The 13,177-nt window shown below is 36.1% G+C and overlaps 2 protein-coding genes across 12 annotated transcripts in view; one reads left to right on the top strand and one right to left on the bottom strand.

The window, feature by feature from the left end:
- Nucleotides 1-4,091, top strand: part of PRPF40A (PRP40 pre-mRNA processing factor 40 homolog A (S. cerevisiae)) — a 59,527-nt gene extending 55,436 nt beyond the window's left edge. For all 7 annotated transcript variants that reach the window (XM_010840007.1, XM_010840010.1, XM_010840013.1 and 4 more), the window contains 2 exons: nucleotides 737-868; nucleotides 2,414-4,091. In XM_010840007.1, the coding sequence (XP_010838309.1) occupies nucleotides 737-868; nucleotides 2,414-2,506 (225 nt within the window). In that variant the 3' untranslated portion in view covers nucleotides 2,507-4,091. The remainder of the gene's footprint in view (nucleotides 1-736; nucleotides 869-2,413) is intronic.
- A 4,574-nt stretch (nucleotides 4,092-8,665) lies between these two features.
- The window catches only part of FMNL2 (formin-like 2), a 331,355-nt gene continuing 326,843 nt past the window's right edge, over nucleotides 8,666-13,177 (bottom strand). For 3 of the 5 annotated variants that reach the window (XM_010840000.1, XM_010840005.1, XM_010840003.1), the window contains one exon: nucleotides 8,666-10,709. In XM_010840000.1, the coding sequence (XP_010838302.1) occupies nucleotides 10,600-10,709 (110 nt within the window). In that variant the 3' untranslated portion in view covers nucleotides 8,666-10,599. Of the gene's footprint in view, nucleotides 10,710-12,479; nucleotides 12,574-13,177 lie in introns of all 5 variants that reach the window. The other 2 variants (XM_010840002.1, XM_010840001.1) reach the window with 2 other exon arrangements.

The following is a 13,177-nucleotide window of genomic DNA, read 5'->3' as shown; positions in this document are numbered from 1 at the left end:
CTAAGCTTTTGCCCTTAGCTTTCTCAGTGGCAGTAGACATTTCTGCTTGGTCCTATGCAGAGTTTAGGTGAGCACCTAAACTCAAGAGTTTCAGAGTTGTGGTTCACCTTAATCTTGCAATAAAATCCTTTGGTGAACTTGAAACAAATAATAATAAACAGCGTTAGGATTCCCACTCTGGTTTTTTATACTAATCTTAGAGAAAGAGCCAAGTGTGTGTGTGTGTGTGTGTGTCTCATAGCTATCTTAGAGAAAGAGCCAAGTGTGTGTGTGTGTCTCAGCTATCTTAGAGAAAGAGCCAAGTGTGTGTGTGTGTGTGTCTCATAGCTATCTTAGAGAAAGAGCCAAGTGTGTGTGTGTGTGCGCGCATCTCATAGCTATTGTTGAGAACCACAAGTTTAAACAACTTCTCTTCTATTCTTGGTTCTTGGTCTTAGGTACACATCAAGATATACCTAATCTTAGGGATGAAGGTACACCTAATTTAGTGACCCATTTTTAGTGATAGTTTACTCTGTCAGACTGTCATCTTTCCCATAGGAAAGACCAACTTGCTGCCATGAATCTTTGGAATGTTTTAGATTCCTTAAGGTTATCAATTCAGATTTCACCACTCTAGGAATACATAAATACTGTGTTAAATGTGGGTGTTCTTAAATATTACCAATATAAGGGTTTTTTTCCTAATAGCATTTTGATAAAGTAACCATTTTAACATTGTCTTTTATTTGCAAAGGACTCTCCAGAGTCAGATGCTGAAAGAGAAAAGGATAAAAAAGAAAAAGACCGGGAAGGCGAAAAAGACAGAACTAGACAAAGATCAGAATCAAAACACAAATCACCTAAGAAAAAGACTGGAAAAGATTCTGTAAGTATTTAGAATTCTTCCTCTTTGTATCTACCAGTTAGCTGCTTTTCACACAAAGCAGTTTTCTAATGTATGTCATTTGTGTGACCCAATTTAAGCATCCTAAATTTCATATTCATTAAAAAAATAACGTGGTGTTCTGTCACTGTTGTTTAACCCACTAAGAAAGAATATGTTGTTCTAGCTTTGTACATTCTCATTAAGAAATGCCAATGGATGTTTTCTGCCTAATTTAAGAATATAAAATTTAACAGATGAAACTCAAATTGGGTTTTCCCTTGATATGGCATCATTGTAAATCCTGTTTCAATAGGTAGCTTTCCAACAGCTTTTAGAAATAATCATTGAGAGGAAAGAGGTGAGGGCAAATAGGGGGATATTATAAGCCAAATCTAGTGTTTTAATATCGAATTACATAGTCAGTCCTTAGTTTCCCCCATATGTATGTGTGTGGCAGAGCATATGACACATGCCTTCTTCACCTTGCTGTTCATGCCACAAATGCTGTGGGCTTAGCAAGCATAATGCCTCTGAGCTACCAACTGAGAGTTTAAGCTGTGTAGGTAAGTCCTCGTCCTCCCTTAGGATTTTCTCCTTGGGTGGGAATAGGGTGGAGGGGTGTTTGTTTTCAAACAGCACTGAAGAGTCTGATGCACATCTTTGGTGAGGAATGATTATTTCCTCTGTATTTACTTAGCGACTTAAGTGTCCTTGCTGCTGCTGCTAAGTCACTTAAGTCATGTCTGACTCTGTGCGACCCCATAGACGGCAGCCCACGAGGCTCCCCCGTCCCTGGGATTCTCCAGGCAAGAACACTGGAGTGGGTTGCCATTTCCTTCTCCAATGCATGAAAGTGAAAAGTGAAAGTGAAGTCGCTCAGTCGTGTCTGATTCTTAGCGACCCCGTGGACTACAGCCCACCAGGCCCTCCGTCCATGGGGAGTGTCCTTACATTAGATTAAATGGGATCCCTGAAGGGTGATAGAAAATATAGGTGAACAATCAACTTTTGAAGAGTTGAGTTCCTTCTCAAAGTGTTTTGTGTGGTTTTTGTTGTTTTTAAATTTTTTCCAGCCTAACTTGTCCTCATAACTCTGGGTACAATATAATAATGCTCAAAAGATAATACTTTAGTATAAAAATACAGGATAACCTAGACTCTGAAAAATTAATGAAGAATACTTAGGAAATGAACACCCAGCTTCCATTAAATGGAAATAAGATGTTTCCTATTCAGTTATGTAGAAGGGAGGAAAAGAAATGGATACGTACTATTCTCCCTGATGTACATATTAAACTGAAAGTAAACACCTTAGGAGAGTTCCATTCTAAGAGAACTGTCTCCCCTGGTTACTCCCCAAATAACCAGGGAGTATTTGGTTAATTTGGTTAAGGCTTTTGGGAAAGAAATCAGTCTTTAATCAGTCTGTGATGCCTTAGTTTCTGTGGAAGAGAATCCATGTAGATTTTGTGTTCTTTTTTCACAGGTTCACTACTACTTACCCTTTTGAGTACTGACACAATCGTATTCACTGTTGTTTTTCAGGGTAATTGGGATACTTCTGGCAGTGAACTGAGTGAAGGAGAATTGGAAAAGCGCAGAAGGACCCTTTTGGAGCAACTGGATGATGATCAATAAATTATACCAAATATGTTTACAGTATGATTTAAAGTCTAATTCAGACCAGGGACTCTATTTTAAGTTCAATTGAAATAACACTGGGTTTTAATTATATCACAGGAAAAAAAAAAAAAAAGTGCATTTAAGTATTGTTATTGTGGACTTTATAAAAGCAAAGGAAATTGAAAATAACTTTTGATTCTGTATCAAGAATCATATTTTCATACAGTCATAACTGTCTGTCTGTGACCCTTTCATAGGGCACTGCAGGATGGATTAAAGGTGGCAATTTACTGATAACTGCAGGTGTCTCTACTTTATTCTAAAGTGTAAGTCATGAGGTGATTTGATTTACTTTATAGAAGCTGGATTTTGAAGATATAATGGAAAAATTTTGATATCTAGTAGTACAAAAAAAAGCACCAGCAACTGATATACTGCTTTTTTGTGCACTACCCAACTGGTTAAAGATGATATGATCTTTTATGGTAAACTCAGAAATAGTGTTCATAATGGAAACCTGGTAGACCCTTAACTATAGTGGTGCTGCTCAGCACTGCTATAATAAAGCCACCATTATTTTTTATGGAACATCTGAATACATTTTGAAAAGGCTACTGTGAGGGCATTATTTTGAGGTGATGTTTAAAAAGTTAACATCAAATCAAATTGTAAATTAGCTTAAATATATTGCCTTAAGGACCTACTAAAGAATGTGCCACCGAACTTTAAGTGATGGCTGCAATATCCTTGTCTAAAACAAATCAATGTTGACTTCAGCAATTTCTTTAACAGTTTTTTTTTTTATCCGAACTTTCTCTTGCTTTTTTTCATTGAGGAAGTCTTTTACCTTCCCTGCTCACTGAGAAGTATTGACTTCGTGGTACACATTCTAAAGCATTTCTGATTTGAATATTTTTGTACATTTTTATCAATTATTAAATCTTCTCTTCTAGTGTGTACTAGTATTTATTTCTACTGCTCAGCTCTAAAAAAAAGAAAAGAAAAAAATTGTATGATTCTTTAAAGGTTAAGATACTAAACCCCTAAAATTTTGCTTTATCTAATCCACATAGCCAAGTTACTTTCCTTTTTTAATATTTAAGAATATTATAAATCATACAGGCCCCTGTATTTGTTTTTGATCTATGAATTTCCTACAGAATACTTTAAGAAAGGCAATGGTTTGAAGCGAGAATACTTTTTACATGCTAACTTTTGAAGGTTGGTAATGTAATTTATACTATTTTCCTTCAGTGCAGGAGATTTTTTTTAAGTAAATAAATTTAGCACATAGTCTTTGGTATTACCTTAGGTATTTTTTTATTTTGGGCATTTGGGGCAATCCTAATTCACGTTGGGATTTAGAAGAACAAAAAGTTCATTTTCCCTTCACCATCCTAATCAATTTGAAAGTGGGACAGACTGGGATGACTTTTCTCATCTCTGCCCCCTATGTTTCAATTAAATCTAGTATCCACTCTTGAAAGCTGCAGGGGAAGGCTGGGGGGAGTCCTGAACTGGGGGGAGTCTCAATGCCAAGTCATATTTCTGCTGTGAAATATGACATGACTTTGTAGAAAGTAAAAACCACTATCTTCAACAAATGCGAAGCCAGTTTCTTGCTTGACATTAGTCTCCTATTGTATATTAGAACCACAACATATAACAACTTTATCAACAGGCAAGTTGCCTAGACAATGTTCAGAGGCCCCTTCATAATAATAGTTAATATTGTTTATCATGTCAAAAAAAAACACTTGACCTGGACATCAAAGTAAAATATGCATATGATATTGGCAGAAATACTGGTGGTGTTTCACAGAATTTAGAATCTGTAAAACTTCCATGAATCATGATTTTTTAAAGTACAACTTGAAAGTTTTTAGTTTTCCTATTAAACTATTGATGTGATTTAGCATGTCCTTAAATTAACTTTCTGTATTATAGAGATACTGTCTTATCACAACTTCAGATTCCCATAAGACAGTACAAACTCAAGTTTCCTTATTGTTCCAACCATGAAAATTATTTGACCCAAAAACAAAGCTAATGAGTTGTAAAGCAAAAATACAACGTACTTTTTATAAAGTATGTAATTGAAGTGACTATAATCCTGTAGTGATCCCATCAAATGGCATTAAGTTGCCAGAAAGATACTATGGCCTGGGATATAGGTGATGGGTAGATTTTATTAAAATAAGAGTTATGTGTGAATATCTTTAATCCATTTGATTAGGTTTCTAAATCTTCAGTCTAATAAAGTTGGAATGTCATAGAATATTGGTTTTAATAGAGCTGAACAGTTACGTTCAAAATGTGTTCAAACAAAGTATGTTTATATTCAGATAAAGGGAATTTATACTTTTCAGTTAGGCCTCAGACTTAGGTAAATGTTAAGGGCTTATCTTCCCTCATTATCATTAATATTAATGAACTCTTGGATTAAATTCAGTAATATATTTAATATGCTTAATAATCAAAAATAGGACTTCAAATATTCCTTCCAGTATAAAATTCCAGTATTTAATTCCTATGTGGAAAAATTGAATTGGTATAAAAAGTTAATGATATATGAAGAATTCTTTGCACCTCTCCCAAGTGTATTTAAGCAACATAAAACTTTTAAATAAAAGCAGTGGTCCCAACATTTTTAATACAGTGATGCCATTTCATTATCATTACCCAAAGGAGCGTCAGCCTATAGATCATTCATGTGTTTCAACAATGAAAATAATTTTTATGCCTCCCAGTAAATCTGAAAATGCTCAAAGTATCACAGCCATTTCATCTTGATTTTTGCTAATTGCACCCCGTTTACAACAATAGTATGAAAGGGGTTGGCCTAGAGTAAAGCAGTCTTTTAATTCACAGTGGTAAGACTGTAAAACTTCAAAATCTGTATACATTTTTCTGAAAAGAAGATCCATAGTTTTCATTGAGTTACCAGGGGGCCTGCATCTTGTGTTAAGAATCATTTGCCTACGTGATCCTGGTTTTCTTCCAGTGTTAATGGTCAACTGAGTGCTGACTAGGCAGCCACTTTTTATTTTTGCATCCAGATAGGGGTAACTCCTTTATTTAAGGATTATTTAAAACTTGGATACTATTTGAGAGAGCAGTTTCTAATCAAATAGTACCCAGCAAAGAGTAATTAATGCATTTTAAAAAATGAGTTTATAGGGTGTTCATTATGTAACTTAAATGTAAACTGCAAAGCTAAAGAACTAAATAAACACTTCTAAAAGCAAAATCGAGGCAAAGCACATTAATTCCTTACATCTTAAATCAGACTTTTTCTTTTCCCTTGGGGAAGTCTCTCTCCCAATAGCAGGTCAAATTTTCTTTTACATTTTCTAGGACTCATTTTACATAAAGGAAAAGCAAAATAACATCCCAAGTAATTTACATGGAAATGCATTCTAAGTTATAGTTTCATTCTATGGTTCTAGTAATGGTGTATAGCAGTCTAATAATACCTTCCTTATTCTTACCTTGCTGTTAAGTTTTTCCACCGTTTTGATGTAGATGGTGGTCAGATTCCTTGGGGGCAAGGATTTGTGTATCACTCACTGTCATGCGAATTAGAACAGTGCCTGGCACATAGTAGGCATTTATTGAGTGAATGTAAAATAAAATATCAGTTGACAGATGTACTCATCCAGCATCCATGGTACTTGTCATCTGTATTAAAGGGCTTGAAAAAGCATCATGGCAATAAACCATACTGAACCCCAAACTAATTGAAGTACACTGAAGATACATTCTAGTGACTGTGCCTCAGTCTTAACTGTTCCTTCAGAAATGTCCAAACACTTATTATATATGAGAACATACAACTTTTCATGTGGTTTTTGAGTAGGAAAGGCAATCTCTTGTGATGATTTGAAACATACCTTCATATCATACACACAATTCTGTTACAAGGGTAGTCGTTTAAAAGTAGTAACTTTTGAGGAGCTAACATTTAGCTAGATCAGAGTTGATCTAAAGGCCCTAATTAGACAAAACAAAGTTCCTATTTTAAGTTCTGAGAACTAATCATTTCAGGCCATTTTTGACAAACAGGTGAATAATGGTGACAGGGCATGTATGCACTTAAGTGCTACTGGAGCTAACTTAAAGATGAGTAGGAAGGGGAAGATTTTGCTCCAGTTATCCACATAGTCTCCCTAGCCCTCCAAACCATACTTTCTGGCTTAAATTTCTTAATTGCAGTGAATTTCTTATGCTTTTTAAAAAATCACTATATAAAAACTGTTCTTGTGAGTCAGTATGATCTAGTTCAAGGCCATCTCATCATTATTAGTGATAGATACTTGACTGTTAATTTGATGGTAATTTGTCCTAGGTTTAAGGTTGATATTTGCATTTGAGGGGAACTAGCTCACCTCCAGTTTTTATTCCGACTGAAACAAAGTGGCTGTCTAATCTCACATCATATTCAAACTAAGCCATTTCTTGATGCCCCTCTTTTATGCTGTCTTGGGGGGTATCTAAATGTGGTAATTATAATCTTTTTTTTTTTTTTTTTTTTTTGGTCCTGCCTGCAAACTTTTTTGGTAGGTGTTGCTCTCTTGCCTACCTCTACAACTAAACTGAAGACTTGTTCTGAAAGGTGAGTAATAACAAGGAACAAGGTTTCTACTTTGTGTTTGTACTTAACAGATTTTCTCTTCTGTTCATATATTGTTCTGATGTAAAGAACTTCAATTATATAAAAGGTAGACCTTTTGTAAATAAATATAATTTATTAGAAAAATGACATCTACTAAATTGGATCTGTGTCAGCCTTTTCCTTTAAGCACTGTTGTATGCAGCAGTTCTGTGCTGTGCGCTGATAGATGCCCACATTCTGTTTTCTCAATGTTAATACTTGCTTTTCTTTATAAAAAGTTAGACCAAAAAAGTATATCAACATTTGTCCATGCATTTGTTTCTTGCTTCAGATTTTTTTCTTAGCAATAGTTGGAGTATTAGTTTAGAAAAAGTAGAAGATTAATCCTTTGGCACAAAGTGGGCTGATAGTATATTTGTCTGTGCACACATTTCTGATAAAAACAATGTATTAGGGCTAAGAATTTCATTTTATCAAATTTAAAATTAATAGATGTGAATTATAAATCTAGTATTGTGAAAGTATATTTCACAGTGTAAAATTAGGTGATTCTACAAAATCCAGTATGTTGACCCAGCAGAGTCAGTGGTGGATGTCAAGTTCCATTAACCGCTGAGCACTGTTGAGTGAGCAAGGTTGCTGGACATTCATTGCAGTGTCATTGGCAGTGACTTTTATTGGATTAAGATACAGTTTTAGTCACAAAGATTGGGAGTGAAAAACAAAGAGACTTACCTCTGAGTCATTAGAAAATTTTTAAAAATTGGTGCTACTGATACATTTCCAAAACCTAACCATATCTACCTCATTTTAACTTATTGCTCTAGTTTACTCTTGAAAATATCCTGACAGAATATTAATGACCTGATTTCCTTTACCATGAGGCACTTCTCCTGGTACAAAACAAACAAGAGTCTTAATAATTGCAAAATTTTAACTTTTTTCTGTTTTAAAAGTTTCAGCTACAAGTCTACCTTGGGAATATTGCAAGTTTGGTTCCAGATTATCACAATAAAGACTAATTTATGCCCCTTTAAGTTGTTTTTTAAACCACTTGGACAGTTTCTTAAATTATAAATTTCTTTACTTCGCTAAAAAATACACTAAATGAATATACTAAGAATATACTCTGATGACTTGGAATTCCAAATATCTGTGCATGCACAAGTGTTGCAGGTGCTTGGTGCCTGTCTGCAATCCACTAGTAGACTGAGTATATGCAACATCCTCATGACAACAAATGTTGAGAGAGGCAGTATCTCACCAAAAAAAGAGTGCTTTTTCTCTGGAAGGGATAAATTCATAACTAGGATTCTGGAGATACTAATCTCAATGCTAAAATACTCAATACTAAAATCTGCTTGGTTTCTACATTCCATACAGCAAGTGACCAGGAGTTCTGTAGAGGAAGGAGTTTTCCTTACATTTTACCAAGTCTGTTTAGGTTATGAATTCAAGCAGCAAAACATACCTGTTTGTAGAAGCTAAAAGAGTATACATGAAACCGGCACATAAAACCCCCTAAAGTATACACTGAAAGACTACAACACAGTACAGGATAGTAGTGTAAATAGTTTATTTGCTCATATGCCATGAAAAGACCAGAAAAGTAACATGAACTGTTTTTATAAAACATTTCTAATATTGCTAAGAAGCAGGCCCATTAGGAGACAAACAGAAAAGGACATGCCAATATTATTGTCTATTTGTAGATTAATAAATAGCCCATTTTAACCTATGTTCATCAGGATTGAGCTTTGGAAAACAGCTGCTTTGTGGTAAAGGACCAACTATTTGTGTTAAATCTCATGGTCAAATCCCTCTTTTCATCAAAATGAAACGTTGAATGAGTCAGACACAATCTTGGCATGTTCTTTTTTAAAGTACACATGAAAATGTGCTAGCAGGTGGCAGTTTAATCTTTTTGTAAATAGATACGCTAAAGTGAAATGTAACTGATCCCTAAACTGTCCTTGAAGTTAAATATATATATTAAAAAAAGAAACCTATAAGTTAAAATAACATTCAGATTGTATAGCATAGGCTGATGCATTTTTAAACAATATTTACAATATTACCCAGAGGCTTAGGTGGGAATTAAAGAGAAGTGTAAAAACCATAAAAAACTGCACCGATTTTATAGCAAAATATCTGTACATTTAAAAAGAGATATATAACTACACATTATCCAAGGGAAATGAGACCTTCACCAAGGAGTTCACATGAGCACAACATAAAATAAATTCAGTGGTTAAATACTATACAATAAACTTTACAATTAATATACTGGTGTAATGTACCAATAAGGTAAGCCAGAAGCAGAATGTGTGATGGAAATTACAAATTAGCTTCAGTCCAGTTTTTGACTTTGGATCAAGTGCCCTGCCAGAGATGAAGGAACAACAGTGGCTTTGTTGGCCATTTAGTCCCATTACATGTCATTTTAGCTTAATACCAATATAATTCAGCAATTTAATTGCAATTCCCCACAAGGTAGTCTGGGAAGTACAAGAATTTCTTAGCTCTTAATGTGTGATGCCAAACATATCTAATCCAATCTACCAAAAGGAGGAGGGGGGAACCCTGCGATTGTCAGAGTGATAAGGCCAGGTTACTAATACTACTCTGCTAGCGGAAGTAAATCTTGAATGCTTGTTCATGGAGCTAGTGAACTTCTCCCTGGCTAGCAAGGCACTGATTTCTATTCTCAGGATTGACCCATAGTGGTCCTCAGAAATCCTAATACTGATTACTGAGATGTTAATTTTAGTGGTAATTAATAAACATTTGTATTTTTAAAAGCTGCCTCTAGCTGAAGAACAGTACTGCAAATAAGTCTTGTACACATCTGTATGCCATCATATGGTCTCATTCATACCATTGAATATCTCATGAGGCATCGTGCCCCAACACAGAAGCAGAATGTGAAACAAGGTGACTGACTTCTGTGCCACTGCAGTTATATCCTATTTGTACTTGGCTGGGGCTTGGGTATAGACAAAAGGAGTTTTATCACATGACTTTTTCCTTCCGTGCTGCAAGCCCTTAAAAATACAAAGTTGACAGGTATGGCTAAAACAAAATTAACTTTCTTAAAAGACAGCAAAGGAAGCCCACAGCAGATGCATTCCATGTTATTTACAACTTATCAGGAAACCAGGGTGGGCCATCATGGGACAATCACAATGGCAGATAATGAATGTAATATGAAATTTATATTTTGGTTAAAAAATAACATACTGGTGTAAAAAGATACTAATCAAATCAAATCCTATTGCTTTGATTAATCTGAGCAGGTACTTCCACTTTTAGGCACTTGTTAACAAAGGTTGAAAGCAGAGCCCATCATTTAAAAATTCCTATGTGTTTGCTAAATCTGAGCCCTTAGAATATTTGATCTATGTTCAAGGCTGCAGTTAAATGGTAGCACAGAAAGTTCACATGAACATCTTCATTCACGCACACCCTCTATTCACACAAGCAGGTCTCTGGTTCACATGGTCATTTCGGCACCATTAACAGAACGCAAGTTCTGGTCATCAAAGCGCCGCCTAACACTTCTCCTCACCGCATCGGCTCGTCTGTATGGTTGGTTTCTAAGATCTGTAAAGAGGAGAGCACCAATGAGAGAATTGCAATCTGTAATATCATGTGTCTAAACAAGACAGAGGCCAGCTGGCAGCCAATCAAAGCAGCTTGTGTAGAAGAGTCAGCTAATGGGCCCTTCAAACTGAATTTGAGCCAAAAACATGTACTTTGCCCTCGATATTTACAGTCAAGCAAAACAGCATGTAATACTGGTGTGATTCTGGCTCTTATAAAATACAAGTAGAGTGCTTCTGTCACTGGCCAGAGAATCTAGCCGATGTCATTTTGAAATGTTTCTTCCATTGGGAAGTAGCTATTACTTAGTAGTCATTTTTCTTTCTGAAAACGTGAATACCAACAATTGCAATAAACTTTAAACTGCAAGACAAAACACCGCCTTGTCCTATCTGAGATTTTAATTAAGGAAGGAGCTTACACCTAGTCTGCAGCCATGGCTTCCATTATTATTCCATTAAAATGAACTTAGGTCAGTTTATTTTGTGAATCAGATATATCACAGTCAACCACCAAACAAAAGCAATCACTAAATCAAAATAACACTCCATTCCTGAACGTTCTTTCCTGCCACCCAAGATGATGTTTTTCATCAGAGGGGAAAGATTGTATGGGCCCTCTTGGATTCCCCAATTTGTACTGCCAGTGAATGGCAGGATGCCTAACAATAACAACAAAATGCTTGAATGAATCAACCACTGTACTTTAGTTCAAGCAGGAAGGAATGAATGAGATGCACAAGAGGGATTTTAGTAAGCGCTCTTCGTATGAGGGCATGCTTTCTTGAATAAGGCAGGGTAGCCTCCATTTAATGGAGTCAGAACACAGTGAAAGGAAAAAGCAGGCTTCATACCTTTTCCCCTTGTTCTGTTTAGTATGTATTTCCCTACATCAACTTAGTATTGTTGATTTCTGTTTAGAAAAAAATCCTATCTTTAGAAAGGGAAACAAAAGAATTAAAACATTTCATCTTTTTTATCCCTTCACTGCTCAGATTGAAAATGGATGGGTCATAGCTGGTCCACAGGATGTTTGGCAGATGCCTTAAATTTTTAAATACAGTTTCCTAGAAATTTAAACTGGGAATTAACCTAAAAACCAAGGTTTCTTGACTTTTGGAAAACTGGTTTTGGGCCCATTTAATTCTCACATGGCAAAATAAGCCAGAGCTAAGTGAGTGCTCAGCTCAATTCAGCACTGTCCCCACCCCATAAACTCCTGACTCACTGGAATTTGTGACCTTGCCCTACTCCTAAATTCAGGCCAAGAATGGTTTTGCATGCCTAATAATGTTCTCGAGCCTTTGCTTCCTCACCCAGAGTGGTAATGGAGGTTACAATTCCATTTCTGGCTCAGGATACGCAGTGACCTGCAATTTCATGGTTCCTAATAGGTCCTCAAAGGAATTCGTTCTAAAAACCCTAATCCTTAAAAGACTATAGATCATGTTCCCTGGCCAGGATTTGGTCTCAATTTCTTTGGATCAAAATGGGGTTCACCGAGTAACTTAAAGGCCAAGAAGGGGTTAAGGGAAGGACAGCCTCACACCCAAAGTATAACCATCAAATACCCTTACCCAAGCCATCACATGTGAGAACACAGCAGGAGACCAAACAGTCCAACAGAGAGGCTTAGCCTCTCATCATTGGAATGTGAGGTGCAAAGACTTCTCCCTGCTCAGACTCTCACCAGTATTACCCTCAGCCAGAGATTGAAATCATTGATCTGCATACAGAGAGAGGAGGAAGCTAAGTAAAAAGTGATGCTTGCCAGCTCTGTGTATCCTCCACCACCGGTGTGCTAGAAGAAATCCTTACCCTCGAGTGAACATTTGGAAATTTAGTGATATTATTCTTCTTTAAAGCTAAACAGAAAAAAAAAACAAAAACACAAAATGATGGTTAAGTAAAAATGGGATGAATATGGAAAGCAATTCAACTTTGTGAATAACATTCCCGGGCATGTTAGCCAACAGAAGAAGAAAGGAAGCCAGACTACAAGAGGTGTTAGAGAAAACCAGGGAAGGGCGAGCATGCCTTCCCACCCAGCTCTGACCACCCAGATCCAAGCTGCTTTGAAGTTTGGCTCCAGAAACAGTCCGGCAGCAAAGCTGACAATAGCCTTGTTAATAAGTACTGGTGGGTAAGCACACTGCAGCACAGGCAACGACATACCACATCCTTATCTTCAGACACAGAAGAGCATACATAACAAGTGCAATTCAGAGAAGAAAACGCCACAAACTAAACATGTAACTGGTTCCATGTCAATCTCGGCATGGCAGTCAAACAGCGGCTATTTCATATACTCAAAGTGTGTGTTTCCTTTGTCACTCTTGTAATCAACAGAGAAGTTTATTCCTTATTCAGCCATCAGAAACGAAGCCCAGGCTTATTTCTTGGGAAAGGTTGATCGTGTTTTTCTTTTATTTTCAAGAACAGTAGCATTTGCCAATAAAAGATATTTGC

The sequence above is a fragment of the Bison bison genome, unplaced genomic scaffold, assembly GCF_000754665.1.
Source record: "Bison bison bison isolate TAMUID 2011002044 unplaced genomic scaffold, Bison_UMD1.0 scf7180017864139, whole genome shotgun sequence".
Classification (NCBI taxonomy): Eukaryota; Metazoa; Chordata; class Mammalia; order Artiodactyla; family Bovidae; genus Bison; species Bison bison.
Note: the sequence above shows the minus strand (reverse complement) of the source record. Positions and strands in the feature narration are given on the sequence as shown.